The sequence below is a fragment of the Larus michahellis genome, chromosome 6 (assembly GCF_964199755.1).
Source record: "Larus michahellis chromosome 6, bLarMic1.1, whole genome shotgun sequence".
In the NCBI taxonomy this organism is placed as follows: Eukaryota; Metazoa; Chordata; class Aves; order Charadriiformes; family Laridae; genus Larus; species Larus michahellis.
In genome coordinates, this window is record NC_133901.1 from 142,447 (window position 1) to 155,274 (window position 12,828).

A 12,828-nucleotide genomic window follows, 5' to 3' on the forward strand; every position below is an offset into this window, starting at 1 on the left:
AAAAAAATTATCAGTGCTCCCTCCGGTTTGAAGACTGATAATAATGTAGCTGTGTAATGCAGGAACATGACATCGTGGCACAACTATAAAGCTTGAAGTGATGTTGAAATATTATGTACGTAATTAAAAATCAACAGTAACATTTGGGAGGCAGCAAGTTTAATGTATTTCACTTTCATCTATTAGAAATCTCTGGCATAGATTGTGATTCTTTCAGATCATTATGAAGAGGTTTAAATTATGTATTTCTTTAGAAATAAGCGAACTGGTGAATTTCTTAAGAAATAAGCAAACTGATGGAAATACACATCTGAATTTTTTTTGGGAACTGATTAAAATGTGAATCCGGGCGCAAAACAGCTGGTGCCCACAGGAGAACTTGTTCTGCCCTTGTCTTCCCCCCTCCAGCCCTGTCGTGACTGTGGGCACGGGGAGCTGCCCATCCTCTCCCTGCCCTGTCCCCGAGCCTGGGCTGCCTGGTGCTGGGTACAAACGCCCGCCTGGGAAAGTCTCCTTTCCCTCTGAAATCCCAGACCCATCTCTGACTGCCTCCTCTCCCCTCTGCAGGGTGGTGAAAGAAGAAATCTCAGATGACAATGCCAAGCTTCCCTGCTTCAATGGCCGGGTGGTGTCGTGGGTAAGCAAGCCCCTTGCTGCGGTATCTCGCTGCCTGTTTCTGCCCTCTCTGAAAGCCACCGCTGGGTTCCATAGTGCCAAGTAAGGCACAGGGACTGCTCCCTGCTGTCGAAGTGCTGACTGCTGATGAAGCTGTTGAGCTGGATCACCACGCTCCGTCCGGTCCCTCGGCTGGAGTGGGGGCTGCGTGGTGCTGGGTCCCCTATGCCAGGGACGGTGTGGGATGCCTTTGTGGAGAGCTCACGGTCGCTGAAGCCGGGCAGAGGTGGTGGTCCCAGCCTGTCCTCAGCGTAACCCATGTGCCCCTATGGCAGGGTCAGCTTTCCAAGGAAAGTCCTGCTGCGGTGACTGGCGCAAAGGGCTTAAGTGACTTTAGTGCTGGTGAAGCGGACTGGATTTGGCTGCCCTGAAGACTGAAGGTACTGCCTGGGCAGCTGCAGGACAAGCTTCTCCCTCTGTGCCGTGCCATGCACATGCGCTGTCCCCTTCCTGCATGCCTCCCTCTTTCCCCAAGGGGACCCTCTTTTTTTCTGGGGGGGAGAAGGGTATTCTGTCTCCATAACTAGCCATCCCTTTTTCCCCTGCTGAGCTGCAGTTTGTGCTGATGGGGGTGTGTGGATCTACACCAGGAGCAGAACCGAGACCCAAGTGCCTTTTTCCAGAGGCCACCAAATAGCCCCTAAACAGTGAAAATCCTCAGCAAATAAGGCTAGGTCAGACCTAGTGGTGCTTCTATCCCTGTGCCAAATGGCGAGGCCTTGGCTGGGGGTCCGTCAGGTGGCTGTCTGGGGGGCGGCAGGTGCTGCCGGGTGCTGGCTGGGGAGTGGGCGCAGGCAGGGGTCCTGCCCGCAGGCACGGGGCTCCCACACAAAGGGCCAGTGCTGGCTGCCCTCCCTCTAGCGGTTACCCGGCCCTTTGGAAAACAGCCTGTCCGGCCACCGTGTCTGCCGGAGACATCTTCCCGCCCATCCCTTTCCAGCTGCCTTTTCTTTTCACCTGCTTTGTGGGGAGTCCCAGAAGCGCCGAACACTTGCCATTGTCCCCCCCCCCTTTTTTTTTTTTTTCCTTTTCCTTCACCTGGCATGCTTTTCCTTGTGGCCCACGCATCCACGCAGTTGCTGGCTTTCCTTGCAGGGGCTTTCTCAAGTTGCTCAGTGTGTGACATGGATCTGGTGCAGCTCCATCTGATCTGACCAGGGCACCCCGCTGCTGCTCTGGCTCCCTGTGGGGAACATGTGCCTGGAGTTAGCACCATTACCAGCTCTTGTGCACAAAGGTGACGGCAGTCTCGGAGACCTTTATGCAGAGCTGATGATCTCTTTTTCTCTCCATCATGAGAGTCTTCCTTGTGTGTGGGTGGTTTGGGGGCTGGGGTGGGTGGGGGGGCACTTGTTTTGCTGCTTCTGCCAGACAGGCTGGGATGAGGCTATTTTAGGAACTTGGTACTAATTTTAGCTAGAGGGAAAGATGGGGGCTTGGATCCAAGTTAATATTTCCTGACAAGTGCAAGAGGCAGGAAAAGTGCAGGGTGGTTATCAAAACCTTCCCTGGAGGAAATCCCAGCCCCTGGAGTGTTAGAAGAAAGCAGCATCAGTCCCCCTTCTCAGGAACACCCCCTCTCCTCTCCTCCTCACTGCTGTTTGACAGCTGCCTGCAGCCAGTTCCCTCTGACCAGGTCTATTTGCCTGGTCTTGCCTTGATATCTTAGAGCATGGAGCGTTGTATGGTGATGCTGGCCTCTTCCAGCATCTCACCTCCCCCGTGCTCCCAGGCAGTGGCTGCTAGAGCAGGGATGTGGCCCTTGGGGAGTGGGATGTGTCCTGGGAAGACGAGTCACTGGGAAGGTGTGGGGAGCAGAGCGGAAGCTGAGCCAAGTGCGAGACGAGCTGGTTAGACGGTTGTGAGGGCAGGAGCCGTTGGGCTTGTCCTGGGGCTTGTGGGACGGGCTCTGCAGCTTTTGACACCCCAGGGTGCTTTCTGCCCTGTCTGCTGCCTTGGCTCTGGCTTTTCCGGGGCTGCTCTCTCTTCCTTGCCCTGGCTGCATCCCTGTCTCTGTTCCCAGTGCCTCCCTGGCAGCAGACCTCTTTCCCCCTGTGTTGTGAAGAACCCATGGCAATTTATTGTCATTTAGACAATTATTCTATCACCTGCTGACCCCTCCCCACCTGGGAAGGGGAATTAGGAAAAACAGGGAAACCCAAGGGTTGAAATATAAATAGGTTTAATAGAATAAAACAAAATAGTTAACACTAATAAGACTAAAGAACCAGTATTGATCCCAATGCCAATATAAAATATACAAGGACTATTCCCAGCCCATTCTATCAGCAGAAGCCGTGCACTCGCCGCAGGGACAGCAAATGTGGGACACGGTGAGTGCTGAAGCTTCGGGAGGAAGGGAAGGGCTCGGAGCTCTGGCTTCAGGGCAAGGAGTTCTCGGGATCGGAGCTGTGATAAGAGAGAGAACTTCACAGCAAACTGTCTAATTTATATTGAATGCGATGTTCATGGTATAAAATAACCCTGTTGGCAGCTTAGGTCAAGTGCCCGGGTCTCGCTCCTTCTTGTCCCCACACCTTGGTGAGCTTGAAAACACTGAGACCTTGAAACCTGCATATCATAGTTGGCTGCAAAGTAAATATTTTCGCAAATTCAGACACTAGAATCTTCTAAAATGCAGTTTTCCTAAGCATTGGAAGAGACCTTACTGACAAGTAAAATTACCAAAAAAGAAATTATTTCTGTCGCTCAACCCAGGACACCCTGCCCTGATGATGATCTGTGGGGTCCATCATCCCCTCTATCAAGGTTTCCCCCGTTCTCAAAGGTGGGCAGGGCACAGCTCTGTGTTTCATCAGTGATGCTGGGAAGCGCTCAAGACCTGTGTAAACGGGCATCTGCTCCTGCCTCCATGCAGATGCGGTCTCCTCGCCAGCAAGCAGCTGAGCTGCCTCTGCCTTTACGCTGGGCATTACGGTTTGGGCAGCAGCTGTCAGCTCATTTCCAGCCCGTGTTTCATGATCCTTCTGTCCTCACCCAGGGCAGGGGTCAGGGGGCATCCCTCACCTCTGTTCGATCAGGCCTCTCCTGTGATGGCTGATGGCTTGGTTCAAGCGCACAGGTCCTGTCCTGTCCTCTCACCTCCCTGGGCTGGCTCCAGGCTGACCCACAGCCTGTTTGTCTGGGGCAGATCAAGGCCCCACAGATCCTCCCTGACACGGGGAGAGAGCCAACCCCTTATTTGTGCCGTGCAGGGGACAGGTGTGAGCAGATGTGAGAAGCACATTGGAAGGTCCTTAAAGATGGAAATTGATCTTCCCTTGCTCATCTGCTCTATTCTCACAGAATCACAGAATGGTAGGGTTGGAAGGGGCTGCTGGAGATCATCTCGTCTAACCCCCCTGCCAGAGCAGGGCACCCAGAGCAGGTGGCACAGGAACGCGTCCAGGCGGGTTTGGAATGTCCCCAGAGACGGAGACTCCACCATCTCTCTGGGCAGCCTGTGCCAGGGCTCTGCCATTCTCAAAGTAAAGAAGTTCCTCCTCAGGTTTAGGTAGAACTTCCTGTGGTCAAGTTTGTGCCTGTTACTTCTTGTCCTGTCACTGGGCACCACTGAGAAGATCCTGGCCCCATCCTCCTGACACCCCCCCTTTAAGTATTTATAAGCGTTGATAAGATTCCCCCTCAGTCATTTTTTTCCAGACTGAAGAGACCCAAATCCCTCAGCCTTTCCTCATAAGAGAGGTGTTCCAGTCCCCTAATCATCTTTGTAGCCCTCTGCTGCACCTTTTCCAGCAGTTCCCTGTCCCTCTTGAACCAGGGAGCCCAGAACTGGACACAGTACTCCAGATGCGGCCTCACCAGGGCAGAGTAGAGGGGGAGGATGACCTCCCTCCACCTGCTGGCCACGCTCTTCTTGATGCACCCAAGGATGCCATTGGCCTTCTTGGCCCCAAGGGCCTGTCCCTGGCTCGTGGTCATCCCATTGTCCCCCAGGACTCTCAGGTCTCTTTTCACACAGCTGTGCTCCAGCAGGTCAGCCCTAACTTGTCCTGGTGCGGGGGGTTATTCCTCCCCAGGTGCAGCACCCTACATTTGCCCTTATTGAATTTCATAAGGTTTCTCTCTGCCCAACTCTCCAGCCTCTCCAGGTCTCTCTGGATGGTGGCACAGCCTTCTGCTGTGTCAACCACCCCCCCCAGCTTTGTGTCATCAGCGAACTTGCTGAGGGTGCACCCTGTCCCTTCATCCAGGTCATTGATGAATATATTGAAGAGGACTGGACCCAGTACTGACCCCTGTGGAACACCACTCCTCACTGACCTCCAACTAGACTCTGTGCCCCTGATCACGGCCCTCTGAGCTCTGTCTTTCAGCCAGTTTTCTATCCACCCCACTGTCCAGTCTCTAATCCATACTTCCTAAGCTTCCCTGTGAGGATGCTGTGGGAGACCGTGTCAAATGCCTTGCTGAAGTCAAGGCAGACAACATCCACTGCCCTCCCCTCATCTGTCCATCCAGTCATGCCATCATAGAAGGCTATCAGATTAGTCAGACATGATTTCCCCTTGGTGAATCCACGTCGAGTACTTCTGATAGCTTTCTTTTCCTCCACGTGCTTTGAGATGACACCCAGAATGAGCTGTTCCATCATCTTTCCAGGGATGGAGGTGAGGCTGACCAGCCTGTAGTTCCCCGGCTCCTCCTTCTTGCCTTTTTTGAAGACTGGAGTGACATTGGCTTTCCTACAGTCCTCAGGCACCTCACCTGTTCTCCAGGACCTTTCAAAGATGATGGAGAGCAGCCTGGCAATGACTTCTGCCAGCTCCCTCAGCACTCTCGGGTGCATCCCATCAGGACCCATGGATTTGTGGATATCCAATTGACTTAATTGATCTCTCACTTGATCTTTCTCAACCAAGGGGAAGTCTTCCTCTGTCCAGACTTTCCTTGTTACTTTCTCCAAAGTCTGGGATTTCTGACGGTTGGGCTGAGCAGTAAAGACGGAAGCAAAGAAGGCATTCAGTAACTCCGCATCCTCCATCACCATGGCTGCTGTCTCATTCAACAGCAGGCCCACAACTTCTCTAGTTTTCCTTTTGCCTCCAATATACTTGAAGAAACCCTTCCTGTTGAGCTTGACATCCCTTGCCAGGTTTAATTCCAAGGAGGCCTTGGCTTTTCTCGTTTCGTCCCTGCACACTCTGGCAGCATTCTTGTAATCTTCCCAAGTGGTCAGTCCCTTCTTCCACTTGAGCTTTTTCAGAAGCTCCCTGCTCAACCATGCAGGTCTGCTGCGTCCCTTGCCTGATTTCTTGCTCTTAGGGATGCACCGATCCTGAGCTTGGAGAAAGTGGTGTTTGATTACCAGCCAGCTCTCTTGAGCCCCCCTGCCTTCCAGAGCCCTAGCCCATGGGATCTCTCCAGGCAGTTTGTTGAAGAGGTTAAAGTTAGCCCTCCTGAAGTCCAAGGTTGCAATTTTACTTCTTGTTGTTTTGTGAATACTGCCCGTGATCCTGAACTCTATCCTGTCCCTGGCCAGGGGCAGGAGCTCCTTTCTGGGCCTTGTCACCTCTGCTCTGGGGATTCCTGAATGTCTCTTGCAAGGAAAGGGCTCTTTGTTGCTTTCCTTCCCGGCCCTATTGAGATTAGCCCTGCTCAGTGCAGCTTGAAAGTGGGGAGAGTGCAAACCTGGATGTGGAGCCGTGTTGGGGAAACCACTTTCCATTGAGCTCATTTGAGCAATCCTCTGTTTCATCCCACTAGTGAGCCCATTCCTCCTGGGAGAGGCTTCACCTCATTCCCCAAGCCCTGAAATGGGTGGTTTATCTTAGAGGCAGAGGCGCAGATCTGGACTGCCCCAAAGCATGGCTGGTGTAGAGAGTCCCTGGGATTTGACCCTTTCTTTAATTTCCGTGCTAGGGAAAGTGTTGAGCCTCCCAGAGGTTGGCTGGAGGTTGTGCCCAAGCCAATTATCCAGGCACAAACTGAAAGTTTGCAAAGTATGCATGGAAGCCAGAAAAAGAGCATGTTGGAGCCTGTTTTGAAGCCACCGTCAGCCCTGAGCTCGGTTGCCCCCAGCTCTTGTGGGCTGGGAAGGTGAAAGTCCTGCTGGGTCTCACAGCTTGGAGGCAGAGCTGTGGAGACTGGTAAAATCAAGAAAAGGAATGACTGGTGGCTGCCTCTTCCAATGTAAGAAGAGCTAGGGAAATCCACTGCTTGCTACAGGACGATGTCAGTCTCCAAGCAGGGCTGTTGGCCACCCTGACTTCACCACTGGATCAGGAATTCCTGAGCCACAGATAGCCAGCATCTGGGAAGGCGTTGAGGGGGAATGTTGCACCATGCTTGGCCTGTTCCATACCCACTCCTGGGCATCTGCTCTTGTCCACCGTCAGAGATGAGATCCTGGGCCAGGCAGGCTTCTGGCTATCTCATTTGGCTACTCTTGTAAATGTTGTCCCAGTGCCTCATCCATTTCATTCTCCGTCTCGTCCCTCCAGCTGGTCTCTGCAGAGGGTTCCCATTCGGATGCTGGCTCGGTCTGTGCCGATAACCAAACAGAGCTGCCACCCTCCATGGAGCGCACGGGAGGAATCGGAGACTCCAGGCCCCCCTCTTTCCAGTAAGTTATCTGGACACCTGACCTGGTTTTGGAGGGACCCACAGCAACTTTGCTGTAAATCCAGACTAGGGGCTGGGGCACTCTTACCCAAATTGGCAGGGATCACAGCCAGCTAGAGGGGAGGAGGATGGGGCTGGGAGCTGATCCGAAGTGGAGCTGCATCATTCAACAAGCAAGGGCATGCTGAAAGTAGTGCAGGGAAGTTGGCAAAGAGCTGGCACAGCTCCTCGCAGTCCCTTGCCCTGCACTCACAGATGTGCTGTGGTTGTTCCCCACCGTCTCTGCTCCTGTCTCTCAGGAGGGAGACTGCTGCTGGCTGGAGGCTCGTGCTGGCCAGCACAGAGGTAGAGAGAGCCTGCTTAAGTTGTTTCCTGTTGGACATATTTGCTCTTTTTATCTCATCGCAGCCCTAACACTGGGGGGAGTCGGGAAAACTTGGACAATGAGACAGAGACGGACTCGGTGGTGTCGTCACAAAGGGAACGACCTCGTCGGAAAGATGGGCCTGAGCATGGTGAGTGTTAGTAACATGGCAGGAGCTCCGCAGGGCATCGCTGTGGCATGGTGGGGACACCAGCTGCAGACATGGGGCGGCTCTCTCTGCTCTGCAGAACCTTCCCAGCTTAGAAGGGCTGGGATCTGAGGGCTATGGGCTATGTTCAGTGATCTGAGGCCATAGCCTCATATTGGAGGCAGGAGGTAACACCTGTGTTGCATCAGACCTTGGTGTTGAAACCTTTGGGGCAAAGGAAATGTCTCCTGTAGAAGCCTCGAGAGCAGGAGGCAGCAATGCCTCAGTCCTCCTTAGTTGAAAAGCAGTGTGCTGTGGCCTTGCCACTCCGTGCTGCTCCTTGCTCTGCCAAGGAACCAGCCGCAAGTCGTCCACAAGTTTAGCAGCATTTTTCCTAGTGGCCCATCAGCCTCTTCCCCATCCTGTAGTGATAGAAAAGGCATCCCACGGAAGGTGGATCTGATCCCAGGGTGGACTCAGAGCCAGCTGGCTCTCAATGGGATTGTCTGCTGGCCAGATTCATGCTGAGAAGGTTGCTGTGAGCCTTGCGTAGGGGAAGGGGTTGTTTCCTTGTGGCCTGTCTCAAGCACGTTGAGTCTTGTCTTTTCATAGCACCCAGGGTGAATGGGACAGTGAAGGGAGAGCGACGCCGAGACCTGGGCGGGTATGAGAGCTCCTCCACACTCATGAGCAGTGAGCTGGAGACCACCAGCTTCTTCGATTCAGATGAAGACGACTCCACCAGCAGGTAAGAGAGCTTAGGTCCTGGAGGCTTCCCCCTGCCTCTCAGCACAGAGAGATACCTTTGCAGGGCACAGTAATCCCAGGCTCCAGTGTCCTTGCTCAGACGTGCCTCTGTCTCAAGTCTCACCCAGCAGCCCCCTCTGCTATTGTCTGTCCCCCACGTACATGTTCTGCCCCTGCAATCCTTTATTCCCTGTGCCATTTTTGTGGCTCTCTTGCTGCCAGAGCCACCACCCTGGCAGCAGAAGAGCTGACTCTGTTTTTCGCCTCTAGGTTTAGCAGTTCGACAGAGCAAAGCAGTGCTTCCCGTCTAATGAGGAGGCACAAGCGACGCCGGCGGAAACAGAAGGCTCCACGCATTGAGCGGGTACCCAGGGGCTGGGTGTCTGGCGGGGGGGGGCAAGGCAGGGCAAGGTGCGCTGCCTGGTGGATCTCTCCACTCAGTGCGGCAGGGCTGATCAGGGATTTGTCTGTGTTTGCTGTGGGCGCAGCTGGGGACGGGTGGTATTCAAACGCTGAGACTTCATAAAGTGCTGTAAACCGTTCCCAAGCCAATGCAGCCTCAAGAGCTGGGACCACAGACCTTGTCCTGGCTGTGGAGAGGTCATAAGGACTGTGTCTGATGCCCTGCGGCTCCGCAAAGCTCCCAGCGTAAGGCTGGAGTTGTGGGTTGTGGCTGTGGTGCCACAGGGAGCACAAGTGGTGGGAGCTGAGGCTGGGAATGTTACTGAGGCACAGGAGGACATCTCATGTTTCACTTATGTTGCAGTCATCGTCCTTCAGCAGCATCACAGACTCCACCATGTCCCTGAACATCATCACAGTCACACTGAACATGGGTGAGTGGGAGGTGTGCGTGGAGCCTACAGTCCTTCCAGAGCGAGACTGGGTGGCGGAGAGGGAACTGGGGAGGGGGCAAGGACAACACACATGGGGAGGAGTGAGGAGATGGATTCTGTAGTCTCCTGCTTGTCTTGAAGCACTGGTCTCTCAAGAGTTTCTCTGTGTCCCAGGACATCCCTCTGGGACAGTGGTGCAAGCAACCATTGTTAGCACGTGGTTTGTCTGAGGTTAGGGCTGCTTGTGCCTGCTATTTCGTGGTGTTTTACTTCTTTCTCTTTCCATCCCTGCAGAGAAATACAACTTCCTGGGCATTTCTATTGTGGGACAGAGCAATGAGCGTGGGGATGGAGGCATTTACATTGGCTCCATCATGAAGGGTGGTGCTGTGGCAGCTGACGGCAGGATTGAGCCAGGAGACATGCTTTTGCAGGTACTTCGCGCCCACATATCTCCATCTTTGGGCCTGGGAAAGCAGTAAGAAAAGACCCAGAAGCCTCCCTGCGCGCTTTGGCAGGCTAAACCCAGGAAGCTGCGCTTGGTTGAGGGAAGCTGAGTCACTGCTGAGCTGAGTGGGGAGCTCGGCCTCTGGTCACATCTCTGGAACTCACCTCTTTGCGTTGTTTGCAGGTAAATGACATCAACTTCGAGAACATGAGCAACGATGATGCTGTGCGGGTGCTGAGGGAGATTGTGCACAAGCCGGGGTAAGTTCTCAGGTCGTTCCTTACCCCCATGGGCAGCCATACGGTGTGTGCTTGAGGTGTGTGAGTCGTGTCTTCCAGCCACCTCTGCTCGTGGCTCTGCAGAAGCTCAGAACTGATGTTTTTGATGTTGCTTTGATTCCTGGGGTTTCATGCCTGAAGCAAGAATTGCAGCCAATAGAATGGTGGTGAACTGGGGCCTGTGCCCCCTTTTTGTGGGGTTGCTGTGTCATTAGGGTCATCAGCAACCCTCAGCAGGGTCACATAATTTTGTCCATGCCACTAAGGAAATCCAGAGCTAGAAGGGAACGAGGGCACTTGACGGGCAGCTTCTCACTGTCTTGCAGGAGAGAGATAGCACCCAGCATCCACCCGCTGTGCAGGGGTTTGCGCCACTGGGCTCTTGTTCTAACTCTCGCCTTTCTGTTGCAGGCCCATCACCCTGACAGTGGCCAAGTGCTGGGACCCCAGCCCGCGGGGCTGCTTCTCGTTACCCAGGAGTAAGTGGATAGCTGACCCACCCTTAACGCTGGTGCCCAGCTCATGTGAGAGCCCTGCCTTAAGCACTTACTTGTTGTCTTGTTCTTCCCCTGTGTGTGTGACTCCATGTGGCACTGAATTGGGGTTTGATGGGGTTTCAGCTCTCCTCTTAGGAGGCTGCTATGTCCTATTCCCAGACCAAAATGCCCATAAGCCCAGCCCTCCTTCCCACATCACGCTGGGGACGCGTTTCACTGGGGCAGGGGGGTCACTTGCTCGGGGCGCCAGAGGAAAGAGAAACCCCCCCTTGAGCCATAGGGGGATCTCTCCCTCTGCACCTCTCCTGCTGACCCTCCCTCTCTTCTTTCTCTCCCAGTTGCTCCCCAGCGGATCTGGGCTGGGCCAGACTCTCCATGCTCCGATCCGGGTGAGTCCCGGCAGATACTGGGGATGGAATGGGCTGCGCTGAGTCCCTGTCCCTCCCTAGAGGTTGATTTGATGAGGGGATAATTTCTTATAGCTGCTGACTGACTCTTTCTTCACTGCAGGTGAGCCCATCCGGCCCATTGACCCGGCAGCCTGGGTGTCTCACACGGCAGCGATGACTGGCACCTACCCAGCGTACGGTATGAGTCCATCCATGAGCACAATCACTTCCACCAGCTCCTCCATCACCAGCTCCATCCCAGAGACCGAACGTAAGTCCTTGTGCCTCCGTGCTCCACCCGCTGCACGGCTTCCTCGCCTTCACTGTGCTATAAAGGGAGCAATACATCTGCCTGGGAGCTGCTGGGATGGGCAAGATCTGCCCTGCCAGGGGACTAAGGAGGAGGCAGCTCTCACCAGGCAAGCGCTTGGATCAGTGGGAGTTTTGGCTGGGTGAATTAATACCACCTTTTCTAGCCTTTTACGTAAGGGGAGTTAAAGAGCCCGGGTGCAACCCAGGAGCTGTGGCAGGTGCAGAGGAAAGGCTCAGAGCAGTCAGGGGTTACCAGCTGAGAGTGCCGGAGCAGAGGGAGTCGGCTTGTCCCTGGAGCAGTTTCCCTCCCAGACGGCAGATAGGGCAGGATGGAGGCAACTGGGAGCAAAGAGCCTCACAGTGGGGCAGGGTCCTGCTGAGCACAGGGCTCTTCTGGTTGCTTTCTGAGGGTTTTGGGTGATGGCAGTATACAGAGCCCTGAAGCAAGGGTCTAGAGAGCGGGGGCAAAAGGCCAGGAGTTCGTTGTAAGTTTGTGAGGAGCAGAGAATTCCCTTGCTGGGCTGTGTGGGCTCACTTGGCAACTTTTGGATCTCAGCTGCTTGGGACAGGTTGGAAGGAAGGAGACTCTAGCCTGGGTTTTGCACAAGGTGAAACAGCTGACACGGGAAGGATAACATCGGAAGGCTGGCAGGGGGGTTACACAGCGTGGGCCCCAAGACTGTCTGCGATGTATTGTTCCCTGGCCCATTCCTCCTGTGTGTGATGCTTCCATGTAGCGCTGTTGTCTTTTCTGTCCCCTCTCATCTCTGCCTCCCTTCCCTTCGTCCACACCACAGGCCTCGATGACTTTCACCTGTCCATCCACAGCGACATGGCCACCATTGTCAAAGCCATGGCCTCACCAGAGTCAGGCCTGGAGGTGCGTGACCGCATGTGGCTGAAGATCACCATCCCCAATGCCTTCATTGGTAAGAGACCGTGCTGCCTGCAGCAGTGGCAGGGAGTGGGGAATGGGCGGCCTGTTTTCCAAGCAGATGCCCACGGGAGCATCTCTGTCATTGTAAACTGTTGGCCAGGCCAGAGTCGCAAATTGAACCTTTGGCTGTGCAGTCCCTTGTCACCTTTTGGCCCACTTTGTCTTGGCTCCAGTGCACCCCACTGCCTCAAGGGCTGCTCTCTTCCTCTGTGTTGCTGTATTTAACTCTGGTGTTTGGTGGCAGGTTCAGATGTTGTGGATTGGCTCTATCACCATGTGGAGGGCTTTACAGACCGTCGTGAGTCCCGCAAATATGCCAGCAATCTGCTGAAGGCTGGCTACATCCGACACACCGTGAACAAGATCACCTTCTCGGAGCAATGTTATTACATCTTCGGGGACCTCTGTGGAAGTATGGCACTTGGCGTGGGTGGGAGGGAGAGAATGGAGGTGGGGTTGAGGTCCTGCAGAGCCTTGCTAACACTGTGGGGACACATCTACTGCCACTGCCATCAGGCTGGGCTTCTTGTTCTAAAGACCCTGTTAGAGAGTGAGGAAGAATATCCCAGCTCCCTTGTCGTGCTGCTGGGGTGGTGAAGTTGGAAGATGACG

The 12,828-nt window shown here is 54.3% G+C and overlaps 1 protein-coding gene across 20 annotated transcripts in view; it reads left to right on the forward strand.

Annotated features, from left to right (window-relative positions):
- Positions 1–12,828, forward strand: part of DVL3 (dishevelled segment polarity protein 3) — a 35,304-nt gene that overhangs the window by 19,288 nt on the left and 3,188 nt on the right. For 3 of the 20 annotated variants that reach the window (XM_074591383.1, XM_074591382.1, XM_074591384.1), the window contains exons 2-14: positions 568–637; positions 7,140–7,261; positions 7,669–7,775; positions 8,385–8,520; positions 8,790–8,883; positions 9,286–9,355; positions 9,650–9,789; positions 9,987–10,063; positions 10,493–10,605; positions 10,917–10,967; positions 11,089–11,166; positions 12,077–12,208; positions 12,461–12,628. In XM_074591383.1, the coding sequence (XP_074447484.1) occupies positions 568–637; positions 7,140–7,261; positions 7,669–7,775; positions 8,385–8,520; positions 8,790–8,883; positions 9,286–9,355; positions 9,650–9,789; positions 9,987–10,063; positions 10,493–10,605; positions 10,917–10,967; positions 11,089–11,166; positions 12,077–12,208; positions 12,461–12,628 (1,358 nt within the window). Of the gene's footprint in view, positions 1–567; positions 638–916; positions 1,056–7,139; positions 7,262–7,668; positions 7,776–8,384; positions 8,521–8,789; positions 8,884–9,285; positions 9,356–9,649; positions 9,790–9,986; positions 10,064–10,492; positions 10,606–10,916; positions 10,968–11,088; positions 11,239–12,076; positions 12,209–12,460; positions 12,629–12,828 lie in introns of those variants that run through there. The other 17 variants (XM_074591386.1, XM_074591385.1, XM_074591387.1 and 14 more) reach the window with 9 other exon arrangements.